General features: G+C 44.3%; 1 protein-coding gene across 3 annotated transcripts in view; it reads left to right on the top strand.

Annotated features, from left to right (window-relative positions):
* The window catches only part of PLXNA4 (plexin A4), a 493,956-nt gene that overhangs the window by 45,895 nt on the left and 432,696 nt on the right, over nucleotides 1-15,365 (top strand). For all 3 annotated transcript variants that reach the window (XM_082068193.1, XM_082068192.1, XM_082068191.1), the window contains exon 3: nucleotides 5,730-5,912. In XM_082068193.1, coding sequence (XP_081924319.1) covers nucleotides 5,730-5,912 — 183 coding nt within the window. The remainder of the gene's footprint in view (nucleotides 1-5,729; nucleotides 5,913-15,365) is intronic.

Raw genomic sequence — 15,365 nt, forward strand, 5'->3', positions numbered from 1 at the left:
ATGACCTTGCAAAGAGTCAAATACATATTACTCTTGATTTCTTATTGCCGTTGGCTCCCCGAGCTGCTGGCAGCACAGACATCTGTAATGTATGCGTTCCTTCCATCGGGTGATGTAGCCAAGCCTGAGATAACAAGAGTGAGAAGCCAAGTACCTGCCACTGTATGAAGACAGGGCTGTTAGGTATTAGCTGTAAATCAAAGGCAAGACTTGGCCGTTGGGACAGACTTCATCCCGAGTGAGTCTGTGGAATTGCTTTGGAGCCTGCTGAGATTATCTGGAAAAAGGCCCTGGTGCTTTGATTGGGGAGGAAGATTTCACTGTACTGAAAGCAAGGAGGAACGAGTGGTGGCTAATCCTTTATTGAAGCTTTTCCCAAAATATGGATTAGGGTCTATTTGATTATTAGGGTTGTTTCAGAAGCAAATTGCTAAAGCAGATGTTTAAGGGAAAATTGCAGTTTATTGTGAGCACTGTTTGCACTGGCCCCCTAATATCTGGTGCTTCAGCCCTTTGCACAATGCCAAAGTACTCGCTTCTGCTGGGGAATCAGATGAAGATGAAGGAGGTGTCGTAATCAGAGCTCTAGCCCTTCTGCTGAGTTTGGGGGTTTTGGGGGCTCAGCAAATCCCTAAGGGACTGAGCCAGCACCGGCCTTGTAAAACCATCTTCTCCAGGAGGACTTGTGTGTGTTAATTATTTATTTGATAGGCTTAATCCTGGAGAAGGCAAATGCCTGCCAGAATCCTTCTGTAAATTAGGCCCATTCTTTTACACATCCTTCCTATTTCGCTGTTGAATGTGACACTTGGCCACGGTGTCACGGCTGCAGATGAACCCTCTGGTTGCCGATGCAGGGAGCGGTGGCAGGAGCACACCAGACCTCTCACCACCTGGCTTCCCCCTGCACATCAGCCCAAGATGGAGAGGCAGCTGGTGGGACTTCGGAGGGCATTTATGCCCTGGGAGCTGCCAGTCATTCTCACATGAAGATATTTCGGATATGTAGAGCACCTTATAAACCTGTGTTTAGCAGCTTCCCTGGGGTAGAGGGGTGGTAAGTAATATTCCCTCTTTTGCAGGTGGGAATCTGGTGTGGGATGATGAACTGATTGACTCCAGTCAAATGTCTCAACCGCAACGTTCCCCTTCCCTTCTGAGTGACCCACAGATTGTGCTGTGAATTTCTGGGTTAGATTTTAACTGCTCAGGATGAGAGAATTGCTAATCCCATTCCTGCCTCTTTAGATCTTCCCTTTGCCTCTCCCTGATATCCCAGCTGGTGTGGCAGCGGTGTTGCAAGCAGAGTGAATTCATGTCCTCACCTCCGCTTTCATTCTGGAAAGTCATTAACGTGAAATTGCCAAGCAGAGAAGCTCCAGAGAGTTTAACGTGGCTACTTTATATTGCTGCAAGGAGTGTCTGGAATTGAAAATAAACCTGTGCTTGCAACTCCTGACCCTTTCATCATAAATCCCAACTTCCTTACGTGTTTCTCTTTGCTGAAGAAGATGACTGTATTTCTGTCTTTACAAAGGCATGTGTGCAGCTGAGAGCCACAGCTGCACAGAAGCCGGGTGATGTTTATTTGTAGGATTTTGCTTGTTGGCATTTTTTTGCAGATGATCCCCAGAGGAAATAACCCAAATATCTTAAATGTGGTGTGTGGCTTGCTGGCCTTGTTCCTATTCTTGGGGGGATGGCTGTCTACGTTGCAAACCACAGGTCTGCGATTGCTTCTCCGTCACCCACAAAACAGCGTATGAGTGGACATCACAGCCTTATCTACTGTGTTTTAGAGGCCAGAGTGTGCTGTGATGGTCCTTGATCTCATCTGAACTGTGTCATGTAAGAGAAAATGCTAATTCCACTCTTCAACTTCATCCCGGTGCTTGGATCACAGAATGATTTGGTTGGAAGGGACCTTTCAAGGTCATCTACTCCAACCCCCCTGCCATGAGCAGGGACATCTTCACCAGCTCAGGTTGCTCAGAGCCCCGTCCAGCCTGGCCTGGGATGTCTCCAGGGATGGCTCAATCACCACCTCTCTGGGCAACTTCGGCCAGTGTTTCACCATCCTCAGTGTAAAAAATTTCTTCCCTATGTCTAGTCTGAATCTCCCCTCTTTAAGTTTAAAACCATTCTGCCTTGTGTTATCACTGCAGACCCTACTAAAAAGTCTGTCCCTATCTTTCTTATAAGCTCTTCTTATAAGGATATGTCCTACTGTAGATAATCTCAGGGAAATAAGAATCAATAAATGGGCTTAAATTTAGGGCTTTGTCATTTTTTTTTTCTTTTGTCTTTTTCTATTCTGTATGTGTGAAGACCATGACATCAGCCTCATTAAGTTCAGCTGGAGCTGGGCCCAGTCTGATGGAGGAGGACCTAACCTGTGACAACTGGATTAATTAAGTCTCAACAGGTTGCAGCTGTGTTGTGGATCAGCTGCAGGTTATTGTGCTTGATGCTGGGATCTCTGGCTCTATTTCTGTGTAGGGTCTCACAGAAGATGGGGGCTTGTTCTGGCTATGTGAGGTCTGATTTACATCTACAGCAATCATATATTCCAGCTAATGCAACCTTGCTGTTGATACAGTGTGTTGCATGGATCCTTTCTGGTCTCCAAGTGCTTCAGCTAGAGCAGTTGGACTGTGCTGTAGGGAGGGCAGTGTGTTGGAGGCATTTCTTGTTTGAGATGGAGCTTCATACACTGGACCTTAGGTAAGACATTTGTTGGCACTATTGAGTTTTTTATCCTCTTGGTGGTGAAGAGAGCTGTTTTGGATTCCTTGTTTCCCTTTAAAGCTGTGACAAAGCAGGGCTTTCTCTTGTGACTCTTTTTGCTATTTGTAGAAGACTCAGGAATTTCTTGTTCTCAGTCTGAAACAACTCTTTTCTCTGCCAGACTGTCAGTTCAAGCGAGGCACATACACAGTTTTATTATAGCCTTGTTACACAGATCATGTTAATTTGAAAGCTGAAGAGTTTCTACCCAAAGTGGGCCTGACTTCAATACCTGGATTTTTCTCAGATCCTTCGTCCAAAAGGTGATCCAGGTTGGAAGGGACCTCAAGATATCATACAGTCCAGCCTCATGTTCAAAGCATGATACATCTTAATGTTAGGTGGTTAGGCTGAGTGAATCATCTGGAGTCCTTTTGCAACCAACTGGCTCTGTCAGAAGGTAACCCAGTGCATTACAAGGTTGATTGGTTGGCTTGTCTTCTGACATATCTCCTTTCTTCCGTTCATTATGGAAGTAGTTTAGATGACTGCTGTAGGCTACTTGGTTAGATTTCACATGGCTAAAGCCAGGTCAGATGGATCCCACACCAGGGGTCCATTCACCAGGGATTCATCCACAGTGTGTTGGGTAATGAATTGGTGAACAGAAGGCTTGTCACGCTTCATCAGACCAACACACTGCTCCTCTCGCTAGCTCATCTCTGACAGTCAGTATCTCATGTCTTGCAGAAAGATCTGAGTAAACTCGCTGCTTCAAACACCTTTGTACTTCCTGAGTAATCAGGCTGCAGGTTTTCCATCCTGACCTGTGTAACGAAGCTGTACGTGTTCTCATTATCGACAGAAACACTGAGTTTTTACAAGTTGTGCTGTCAGCGGGGGTGTCCTGCCTCTCTGAAGCGTGGCCATCAGCACGGTGGTCCTATACCTCAGATGAATTTGGCCTTTGGAGATGGGATGAAGATTTATCTTAGACTTTGTGCTGGTATTGTAGACAAAAAACATCCTGTCTGCTGCTCATGGAGGCTGTTGATCTGATCTGTAATTGCTCTTTGAGCTGATGTTTTAGCTCTGAAAGGGCAGTTCACAAACACTAATGACTCTTGCAGGCCAGAGCTCAGGTTAGCTGTTCCTTACTAATGGCTGTTTGAATCCCTCGTAGGTTTTATGTGTTTATAAATACATTTAGGGCACATTATTTTTCCATTCAGTAAAATCATCCATAATTATTCCCTGTAATTGCTGGGTGAGGATAAAATGAATCAACTATCAGGTTTTTACTGCTTGTGAACTCAAGCAAGGAGCAGTATGTATTTTAGCCATGCTTGCAGGAAGATGTGAGCTCAGACAAAGAAAAGTGTCATGGTCCTTTATTACTGATATAGAAAAACTAGGCAACCTTCCTGTACAACTAATTGTTGCCTTTCTAGGCCTTAGTCCAGCAAAACATTTTAAGGAGGTGCTTAACTTGTAATTTGTGAGTGGTCTCAGTGAAGTTAATGAAGTCTAACAGCTTTGGCAATTGTGTACAGTGATATTTGGAGCTTCGGCTTTATTCAACTTATTCTGGGGAGATCTTCATATTGGCAACCTGTATTAGCCTCACTTACTGTCTAGGTGCTGGATTAAGGCAGAAGAGTTGTCCATACTGTTCTGCCGCTACACTTCTGTGATTCTCTGAAGACCAAAGAAATGCCCTCAGAGGCAACGCGTTAATATGCAAAGATCCCAGTGGAACATCTGTGTGATGACATCTGTGTGTGTTGAGTTCAAATGCAATAGGTGTTAGAATCATAGAATCATTTTGGTTGGAAGAGACCCTCAGGATCATCGAGTCCACCCATAACCTAACTCTAGCACTAAACCATGTTCCTAAGAACCTAATCTAAACGCCTTTTAAACACCTCCAGGGATGGTGGCTCCACCACTGCCCTCAGCAGCCTGTTCCACTGCTTCACAACCTTCTCCATGAAGAATTTTTTCCTGATATCCAATCTGTTAGAGCTTAGGCAGCAGCATTAATGAACAGAACCTTTTATCTGCTAGCAGTTCATGGGTATCATCTCCAACAAATGCTGAAAAACTCCCGAAACAGCTGTGAAGCCTTCAGTTCTCTCCAAAGAACTTCAGTGAGTTACAGTAGCCCAGTAAGAAGGATAAATGTGGATAATCTCCATTTTGTGAGGAAGAAATGGAGACCCAGCAGGATTTAGTGCCCAGGTCAAACAGTTTGAGGAAAGGACGCAGGACTATATGGTCAAACTTACCCCAGGAATGGGAGTGTATCCAGACACCATGTATAGTGTTTAATCCTTAGCATGGTCCTTACTGCAGATTTGGCTTGGTCTGACTAGGCCTTGCCCAGACAATCCTTGGACAGGCCTTTGGGGATGGTGATTTTTCAAGGTGTGGTGTGGATGATGCTACAGGATTTGGTGATAGGAGGGGAGTGATTATTTGGGTTTCATAGATGTGGGCCTTACTATTGAGTCTCAGGGCCAGAGGGCAGGCCATGGTCTATTTTATTTGCCAGTGAAGATTTAGTTCAGTGGTTCTTATTCTGAATCCCATGGGAATGACGTGCGTAACTTTTTTTTTTTTGACAGAACTAGATGTGTTTAAGACATTTTCAGCAGGCTTTGTCTTTGATTGCTAGGTCTTGACTGGTAAAACTGACTGGTAAAACAGTAGGAAAAAGGCTTAACGTAATGTATCCTGCTGGGCTGTCATTCAAGAGAAGCAAGTTTTCTGTTCTTCTTCTGTCTGTAACTCATCACACAACTTTGGACAAATATTTTCCACCTCTGTATTTCTCCAGTTCTGCTTCTGTCATTGATTTGTCTGCCCTGAATTATAAGCTGCATGAATTATAAAATTAAAATGTTATACAATGGTGTCCCTGCTTGGATGGATACTTTCCAAATGGCTGAAGAATCAGTGGCTTTGTTTTTTCACACATTTTTCTTTTTTTCTTTTAATAGCTGTTAACAATTGATGACAATTTCTGTGGCCTGGATATGAATGCCCCCTTGGGAGTATCATCCATGGTGCGAGGACTCCCCATTTTCACCGAGGATGGAGACAGAATGACATCTGTGATTGCCTACGTCTACAAGAACCACTCCCTGGCTTTTGTGGGCACCAAGAGTGGGAAACTCAAGAAGGTAAGACCTAATGTGGTCCTCTAACTCAGATTTTCAAGTTCTCATGGACATTTGCAATGTTGCGTTGATTGTGAGTGCAGTCCTTATGCTAAGGCTCATCACTTATTTCAAGGATAGCAAATGTTATTTCGGTTGGCAAAAAAAATGGTTTTCAGCCTTGAGGGATAGCACTGATGTGGGAAAGGATAAAATCCTTTTTCCAAATTGTTGTTCATGAGCAAATGAATTTTTCTGAAGTCAAACCACAGATGGACTTGATGCTGTTTACATCCAACAGAATATTCTTGTGTTCGGACCATCTCTAAATTAAGCAGTTGATCACAGGGTATCTGTGAATGCTGGAGAAAAACTGCCTGTGGCTGAAGTTTGTTAAGAAAGGGGATTCATGCTCTGGGGATCTTTCTTCAGAGCAACGTGACTAGACTGTGATTTTACCACAAGCCCAGCACGGGATTAACGGTTGCTCTCTTTAGGTCAGGCTGGGTGCTCGTACTGGAGGAAGAGAGTTCTTATCAAAAGAAAGCTGTGTCTTGAACAATAATGAGCGTTATGTTTATGGTGGATATACCACATAAACCCAAATGCAGTAAAGAGTGTATTTATATTCCTTACTGTGCATTCTCACTAAAAATATGTCTGTTGGATGGCTGTGGCTCTGTAGTTTGCCATGTAAGGCAATAGTAGAGATTCTTGAGAGGTGGAAGCTGGGAATTATCTACCTATGGTTTTCTCAAGGCAACAAGAGGTATTAGAAGTGACCTTCTCATGCTAATGATGGGCATCATCTCCATTTCAACCGCGCTGTGTGCCAGTTTGTCTGAATGACCCAGGAGTGTTGAAAAATATTATATGTGTGAGGAGACTGTGGCTTTGTCATAATGACTGAGATGGGTGAGAAGCTGGGAGGGGAGGTTGGGCAGAGCCTTGAGGGTTGGATGTTTATTCCTCTTTGAATTCCTTTTGCAAAGAAGAAAGTTCCAGGTTGGGGAGAGGAAGGAGCTATGGAAAAGTGACTCATTATGGCTTGTGGATGGGACGGGCTGAGATGGGAAGAAAGGGAGTAATTTATTTACCAATGGTCTTAAGGAAGGTCTGAGCGCTCTGATTTTGTTCCTCTACCCATTTCTTCACTTAAAAGGAAAATCAGCATTGCAAATTCAGATGGCAATGCCCCTGTGCAGAGGGAGGTCTGCAAAGGGAACAGAATCCTGCTCACTGTCAAATGTCTCTGGCTTTGTTCAACAGAGGAAAGGCTGCTGATGCTTTGGAAAGGAGATTTTATTTTACTTTTTAACAGACTATTCAAACATGTAGAAAAGGAGCCAAATTGTTTTTTAAATGGTTGTAATAAAAATAATCTCCTCCCTTGACTAATTAGGTTTTGCTTCCCTGTCATCTGTGATTTTATAATAATCTGTTTAGTTCTCCAGTCAGTCTCTTGTGGGGGGGGAAAAATGAGGTAGCTGAGATATGAGTGGTAAATATCCAAAAGACCTAAATGGTTAAGAGTGACTGCTGCCTCCCTGCACTCACAAGCTTTTGCTTTTTTATTTTGGCTTTAGGAGATGCAAACTCAGACACAGCTCTGTCTTTGCCTTTGCAGGTCACACTGCAGAATCCGTGATCTGAGTCTCTTTAATAGGGGAAAATAGGAGAGAAAGCATTTAGTGCTGTACGGAATGTGGTAGAGAGCAGGGAAAGCCTTATAGGGTAAAGAATGAGAAGAGGGGAGCTGAGCTGGCTGATGTAATTTGAGAAAGCTTTGTTTTATTCCCTTTTTTCCTTACGTGCTGAATATTCTGCCTGAGATAGTGTGTTGAGTCCATGTATCGGAGACCTGGAGTCTCAGGCTGAGATTTTCCTTGGATGAATAAGTGTCCACCAGAGGGGTAGAAAGAGGAGGAGAATGGGGCTCCCCAGAGCACGTGTGGTTGTTTTGGACCAGTTGATCCAGGTTGTTGGAAACCTTTAGTTCCTGGAGGTTCAGTCCTGTCCTTGCTAAGACTTGTGCAATCACTGCCTGTCCTCCTGGGGGTATTTGAGCCCAGGACACCACCCTGTTTTCCCCTCAGAGTGACACAGAGGGCTGGTTTGGCACCCAGAATTTTCACCTGACACACCTTAGTCCCTGCAAAGGCTTCGTGGGCCTTTAGAAGCTTTTTCCTTTTCTTTTTTTTTCCATCTTGGCTCATCAATCAGGTGCTTTTGAATAGGAAGCAAGGGAAATACTGAATTGATATTGCAACTCCAGCGAAATCCATTACGTTAGCATGAAGCTTGATTGATGTTTTTAAAAAAATACCTATGGGTAAATTGGAATAAGTTTTGTAGGAGTAGACGAAACTCTGTGTACCAGTGGACAAAGCCCAGAAACTGTCTTTCTTTATTCTTTTTCTTTTTTTTTTTTTTTGCTTTTTTTTTCCTCTGCTTGCTGAGTGTTACCATGCATGGTATGTGTTGCTCTTTCTCCTGGTGCAGTGCAGCTACTTGGTGAAATATCTTGAATAGCATGAAGAGAGGAGTTACTAGATTATCTTCAAGATACCAGGGTCTACTCAGTCATTGCCAGACTCCCTGCAAGTAATTACAAGATGGTTTTGGAGAAACTTTCTGTATTTTTCCTGCAGTTTCAGTCTTTTTCTCTCTGTGTGTATTTTTACATATGAAAGATGCAGCCTGTGTATCAGATTTTGAGGCATGCAATCAGTGAATATGTTGCAAAATACCCACAGTCATAAAGCAATATCTGTTAGTTGATATACAAATGTCGCATATGTCAAAGAAATTTATCCAGTGGCACACACAGCTGAAGTAAAATATTGTGCTTTACGGGACATATCATTAAAATGAAAACTAGCAGCATATCAGGAATCTGCCCATGTAACCAAGACAACAAAGAGAGAAAGAAAAGGAAAAACTGAGATAGAGATAGGGTAGGAAAAGAGTGAGTGAAACAGAATGACAAGGTTAGTCCCAGCTATTTCATTGCCCCAGGCTAAATACATTTTTGCAACCCTCACTTATTCACATGGCTACATGTGCAGACCAACGGGAAGGCGCTGAATAATGTGCTGTAGAAATAGGCCCTCCGATTCTGCCGGCTTGTCCACAGCACAGCCTGGCCCTGCAGAATGAAGATATAAATAGGATAAAAATGCAGAGCTATGAAAAAGGAAAAATTCCCCCTGTTTGCATCTCATGTATAGAAACCTTGGATTAAAGGCCTGATGGGTGGTATCTTGGGGATGGAGAAGGGTGGCCCACAGATTAAAGGCCTGATGGTTCTGGTGGCATCTTGGGGTTGAATAAAGGTGGCCTAGGGATGGGTGGGTTGGGAGACATCCAGGTTCAGTTCTTTGCTCTACTAGAAACTCCTAGTGTGCCTCCATACCTCATTTTCCCTCCTGCCTAAGCTAAGAAATATTTAGTTTACTCAAAGAGCTGTTGGGGAAAATTAAGGCTCTAAAGACTGTGAGGTGTGATCATATCAAACAGCTAAACTACCCAAATCAGATGAGATGAAAAACCAGCTCCTGACCACTTGTAAGCATTAAAGTTCCTGAGGTATTTTTTTATTGAGAAATGCTTCCTCCTGAAGTGCTTTAATCAGATCTAGGTATCTTCTGTATCATGTTGGCAAGCATAGCTACAGATTTAATATACCCCAGGGTGCCTGGTGGGCCTTATGGGCAGAGTGAGTCAATCAGCACCCCTGTGAATTTTTAGAGATTTTTTTTTTTTTTTCAGGAGAAAAAAACCTTGCTTGAGTTTAACAAAGGTCTGTTCCATCTCTCTGTGAAAAGCAGAGCAGCCAACCATCGGGAATAAGAGTTATTCCTGGGTCTGTGCTTCCTACAAACCACTTTTTGCTGTAAAACAGCCAGGTGCCGACATCCACTGACTTTCTTTTCCTCTCATTACACGCTTAGCTCTTCACTCTGGTGGCAGGAGAAAGCTCGAGATGTACCCATGGAGATGCTTTGCATGGTTTTGTACGCTTGTTCTGGATTTTTTTCTGGTGTGTCTGGCCAGATTACATGGCCACTAATACCTGTCATCACTAAGGGACCGTAGTGGTATTCAGTATTCCTTGTAGCCCTTCGCTAGGCATTTAATTTATGGGTCATTGCTTTTGTACAGATAGTTTCCAGTCAAAGAAATACAACTTACCTGCGATTATTCTCTGTGTAGACACAGGGGTAAAGGGGCGTTTGAGTTTACAAGAACAGCCCTAGGAATTGCACTTCTAACAACACAAAGCTCTTTGTCTGTTTTAAAATGTTTATTTGAAACATAGTAGTAGTAGTTTACACTTATTTGAAACTTCCTCATGAGATTTTTTTTTCCATTGGAATGTTTCACTCAAAGCCTTTTCTATGTTAAATTCCTTGCAGAGAAAGAAATTTGGCTTAAAAACCAATTCTTTCGCTCTGCGGCCTGTTTTTCATTTTACATAAAATCCCATCAGTTTGAGGTCTTTGAAGGGCTTTTTAGATTTGGACTGCCATTCGGGGCAGAGGTTTTCATTCAGATCACACAGCTCTGAAATCTGGCCAGCACTTCCCACCAGGTATCACCTCTATTTAGTACACAGTTCTCACTATCAACCAATTTCACAAACCACCCTCCGGATTACCCTGAACCCTCGAAACCGTGTTTGCTTTCGATCCACAGACAAAACACCATAGGGAGATCAGGTTTGTGATTGTCATTTTGGCCCATCTCACAGTTGCGTTGGGGAAGGTTGGCTTTCTCAGATGGATAATTGGATTGGAAAGTACATGCAAGTCTGAGCTTCTGCCTGTTTTTTGCCTCATAAATGTGGCTACCCCATCCCATCAGATGGCCGACAGCTCTTCCAGTTGGGTGCTATGGTCTTGTTCACAGCCCTTCTGCCTTGAACAGGGAATGGGAACCACCAACAGCTATTGGTAGAGTTCACCTGTGACTTGGAGAAGATGCACCTCAGTCTACAGTAGTGTCAGGACTGCTTGAGGAAGGTAACCCTGAAGGGTGCCCAAACCTACAGCTGTGTTATCACAGGGTCGTAAAGTGTCTGAGTTGGAAGGGACCCCCAAGGATTATCAAGTCCAGCTCCTGTCCCTGCATAGGACAACCGCAAAATTTACACCATGTGTCTGAAGACATTGAATAGTTGATTGTTATCATGGGTCCTCTTGCCACAGTCATTGCCTCCTCACATGTGGGGTGAAATCCCCTCCCAGAGTAGAGTTCATCCCATTGAGCAGGGGAGAGCAGCTGAATCGTGGTGGGACTGGCAGCATGTGAAGTATTTCCACAAAGCTGGGTTGCTCCCAAGTGCCACGAGTGGGCAACAGAGGAATGAAAAGGAGCTTTTCTTGAAAAAAAAAAAAAAAAAACAGAGCAAGGTAAAAGGGTGCAAGAGATGGGCAAAGACCCACAGATGACAGAGCTCTGAGTGGGTTAGTGATACCATGACATACCCACATGGAGAGGAGTATCTTCCTTTTCTCTGATACCTCCCATCCAAGGGGCTGGAGCTAATGACAGCAACCTGGGTTTGCCATGCACAGGTTTGCAGTCTTGTGATAAGTGCAGGTAAAGACAGGGATCCTCACTTTTTCTCTAGGGAGGAGGGTTTCTGAATATGCACAGGTTGAGAAACCCTGCTCAGTTTTGATATTCCCTGGAGGATATTCTGCTGCTGACAGCTCTGTGTGAATGTCAGCAGGGAAATTCTGCTTCCTTCTCCTTCCCTCTGTTGCTTTGAAAGAGTCAGGGTTTTTTTTATTTTTTTTAATTTTATTTTTTTTCCCCCAACTATTTGGCAAGTGGACTTGACTGCTCTGAAAACACACTGCTGAGGCTCTGGCTCCTGCTGGGAAGAGGGTTTCTGCAAGAGGTTCTTGTTCACCCTGGTCTCTCCTCACAGCTTCCGAAATCAGCGGGAGTCCGAGTGCTTCACTCACTTGTGATGGAGCAATGCTGTTTCCCATCTGTATTTGACGACTGTGAAGGCTGCAGTTGTCTGTGTCCTACATTGATATACAGTCCTGCTTTGAGAAGTCCTTGCCAGCTTAGATGCCTGAAGAGTAGTTTAGTTTTCTGGCCATAGCATTTGGAAAGCTGTGATTTTTGGTAACTGTGGTGTACTTGGTGCTTGATGCTCATGTTGGGTCTGTGAACAGCCAGCCCTGAAAGGGGTAATGATGGGAATCTGTGGACAATGGGCAGTGACACCCATTTGTACTGGGTCATGTAAAAACCATTGGCTGGTGACACTGGAGTTCAACATGACCTAAAAGTATTGGGTGATTGGGTGATCTCCATGGGTGAAATCAAAGATGCAGGACTTGTGCATCCAGTCGTAGGTTGCTGTGCTGTCACTCTTCCACTGCCACTCTGAAGCTTTGAGGGTGGATGGGCCTCTTAGAATCACAGAATGTCCTGAGTTGGAAGGGACCCACAAGGATCATCAAGTCCAACTCCTGTCCCTGCACAGGACAACCCCACAGTTCACACCGTGTGTCTGAGGACATTGTCCAGTCTCTTCTTGACCACTGTCAGATTTGGGGCCGTGACACCTCCCTGGGGAGCCTGTTCCAGTGTCTAGAACCTCTGGGTGAAGAACCTTTTCCTCATGTCCAACCTGACCCTCCCTGGCACATCTTCCTGCCATTCCCTGGGGTTCTGTCACTGGTCACTAAAGAGAAGAGCTCAGCCCTGCCCCTCCTGCTCCCCTTGTGATGAAGCTGCAGCCCCATGAGCTCTGCCCTCAGTCTCTTCTCCAGGCTGAACAAAACAAGTGACTTCAGCTGCTCCTCATACTGCTTATGCTCCAAACCCTTCACTAGAATTACAACTTGCCATTGTAACACACTGCATTCCTCACTGCAGTATCTAACTGCAGTGGGAAAACTCCTTTTATTATTATTATTATTTTTTTTTTTTTTTTTTCTACCAGGAAGGTTTCCGTTCCCAGCAAGAGTTAGATCCTGCTTTCTTGGTAGAGTGCAATTAATTTTCTGTGTGTCTCTCTCTCAAGTACCCCTCTCTGCTTTCTGACTGCTCAGCAATCTCTGGTGTGCAGGGTTTGGCTGAGCTGTGCTTTTGCAGGGTGCCTTGCTTATGTGTGTTGAGTGCTGCCCTTTTTTCAGAGCTTCTGGTTTAACAGTGCCTCAGAGTTTTCTCAGAGATATATTTTGACCCTGCAATAAGATTTGCAAATGATTGTCTAATCCCTCCATGTTCTGCATTGGTGGTGCTGCACTGTGCATTTTTATTTCCAGTGCCAGGAGAAATAGTGGGTTCCAGTGGGTCCATTGCAGCAGGGAAGGCAGCAGGTTGTACCGTTATCTCTTCAAACTCATCCTTTAAGAAGCTGCAGCTTGAATTTGACAGGTTTCCAGTCCCAAAGCAGCTGAGCTGGGTTTCCCTACAGCGGGCTGAGGATGTGTGCTGTGCAGGCAGGGGGATGTTGGTGACAAAAGCAGATACAAAGGGACAGATAAGTGCCTTGCTGAAATCCATGGGCCCTGCAGCCTCCCAGGGGACAGTCTGCAGTGATGCTGGTTGTCACTTGTCACAGCAGGTGATTTCTGCCTGGTGCCAGCAGCTCTGTGCAAGACGTGGAATATTCAGGCTGCAATACCTGGTGTGGCTGCACTGCTGATGGAAACCACGCAGGGGTGGGATACAAGATAAAGCAGCTATGGAATGATAGAATCATTTTGGTTGGAAGACACCCTCAAGATCATCGAGTGCAACCATTAACCCAACACTGACACTAAACCATATCCCTAAGAACCTCATTTATGCATCTTTTAAACCTCTTCAGGGATGGTGACTCCACCACTGCCCTGGGCAGCCTGTTCCAATGCCCCACAGCCGTTTTTGGGAAGAAATTTTTCCTAATATCTGATCTAAACCTCCTCTGCACAACTTGAGGATGTTTCCCCTCTTCCTATCATGATATGTCCCTGTCTCCCCCCGGTCTTTCAACTTTTCTTCCACTTTGTTCCTCTGCTCTCTGAGAAGTGCTCTTGATGGGAAATTAGGTGATCAGCTTTGGTCTTTGCCTGCTACTTCTGCTCTCCAGGGTGACAAAGAGAGGCTATTTAACTCCCCATACACTCCATCTAATGCCCGGATGGATGCCCAGCCAAAATGTCTCTCATAATTCCTTCCTCTTCTCTATCCCCTTCCCTTTTGACTGGGATAATGACTTTTCAGGGAGCCCTTGAAGTGTCTCTTGCATCTGCCTTTGATTTGAATGCCTCTTTCCTGCTGACCCTTCTAAAGGAAAGTCGGCTTAAGTGCGTTTCTCCTAATTAGTTTTGCTTTAATTTAATCTTTTGAAATAATTTTATCAAAAAGAGGAAGCCTTCTACCCACTCCCTCATTTCATCAGCTTGTTTTCATGCATGGTCTCTGGGTTTATTTCTCTGTATCCCTTGTCTCTAGATAGGACATCATTTGCATATTTGATTAAGCTCCATATGTTATCAGGGAGCCAGTTGAAAGAACAGCAAGTCTCTGATAAGGCACTGTGCATCCATCTCTTTCTTTCACCATCCTCCACTCTATCCCCCTCACCATCCTGCAGCCGTATCTGTGCCCAAAATCGGCTGTGCCGTCTGTCTTGCCGCCTTCGTCTCCCTTTGGCCAGATGACTGATCTCTGGTTCAGAGACGCAGATATCGCAATTTACAGCTTGTGTCTTTCAGAAGGAAGCAGAAAGGGTGCAGACGATGAAGACCGAGCACTGGTGAACATGCTAACCATGACAACAAGGTCCGTGTTCAGCACCTTGCTCTCTCCGAAGCCCTTCACAGCATCCTGTTGTGCTTATGGGGTTTGTGTTCCATGAACGATGCTTGTTCTCACTGTTCACTCATTACTTTGTCTACAGCTTTGAGAGTCTCAGCTGGACAATTTTCTGGACATATTTGTTGCGTGTGTCTGGATACAGACCTTTAGCTCATCTCCCAGGTGCTAGAAATGACACAGACACAACAGACTAGGGCCAGAAGGGCCAAAAACATAGTAGCCATGGATGAAGATCCATATTTTTCCCCTGAAATTTGAAATGTATTCTAAAATGTGCATATACACGTTTGTGCATGCAATAAATATTGCTTAAAAGTTTAAACTCATGCCTTTCAGACTTTGTTTTCTAGCTGTTGCTCTGTGAAAACTATTTGCTTTGAACAGTTTCCCAAGCCCACCTCTAGGAACCCTTTAATTCGAAATAAGTTGTGGATACCCCTGTGGAAACATAAGGAAAATGCTTGGATTAACAGTAACTTTTTCCTCCCTGCCATTGATGTTTAAGACATGGGACGCTTTGCTCAGTTTGTGACCCATAGCTGGGTATTTCTGGGGGTGATCAGAGGACCAGTTCCTGGCTGGGAGCTACTGGAGTGGAAGAAGAGATCACAGCTTGGGTAAGAAGGCCTTAGCAATTAGAAA

The sequence above is a fragment of the Streptopelia decaocto genome, assembly GCF_964273445.1.
Source record: "Streptopelia decaocto genome assembly, chromosome: 1".
NCBI classification, from domain to species: Eukaryota; Metazoa; Chordata; class Aves; order Columbiformes; family Columbidae; genus Streptopelia; species Streptopelia decaocto.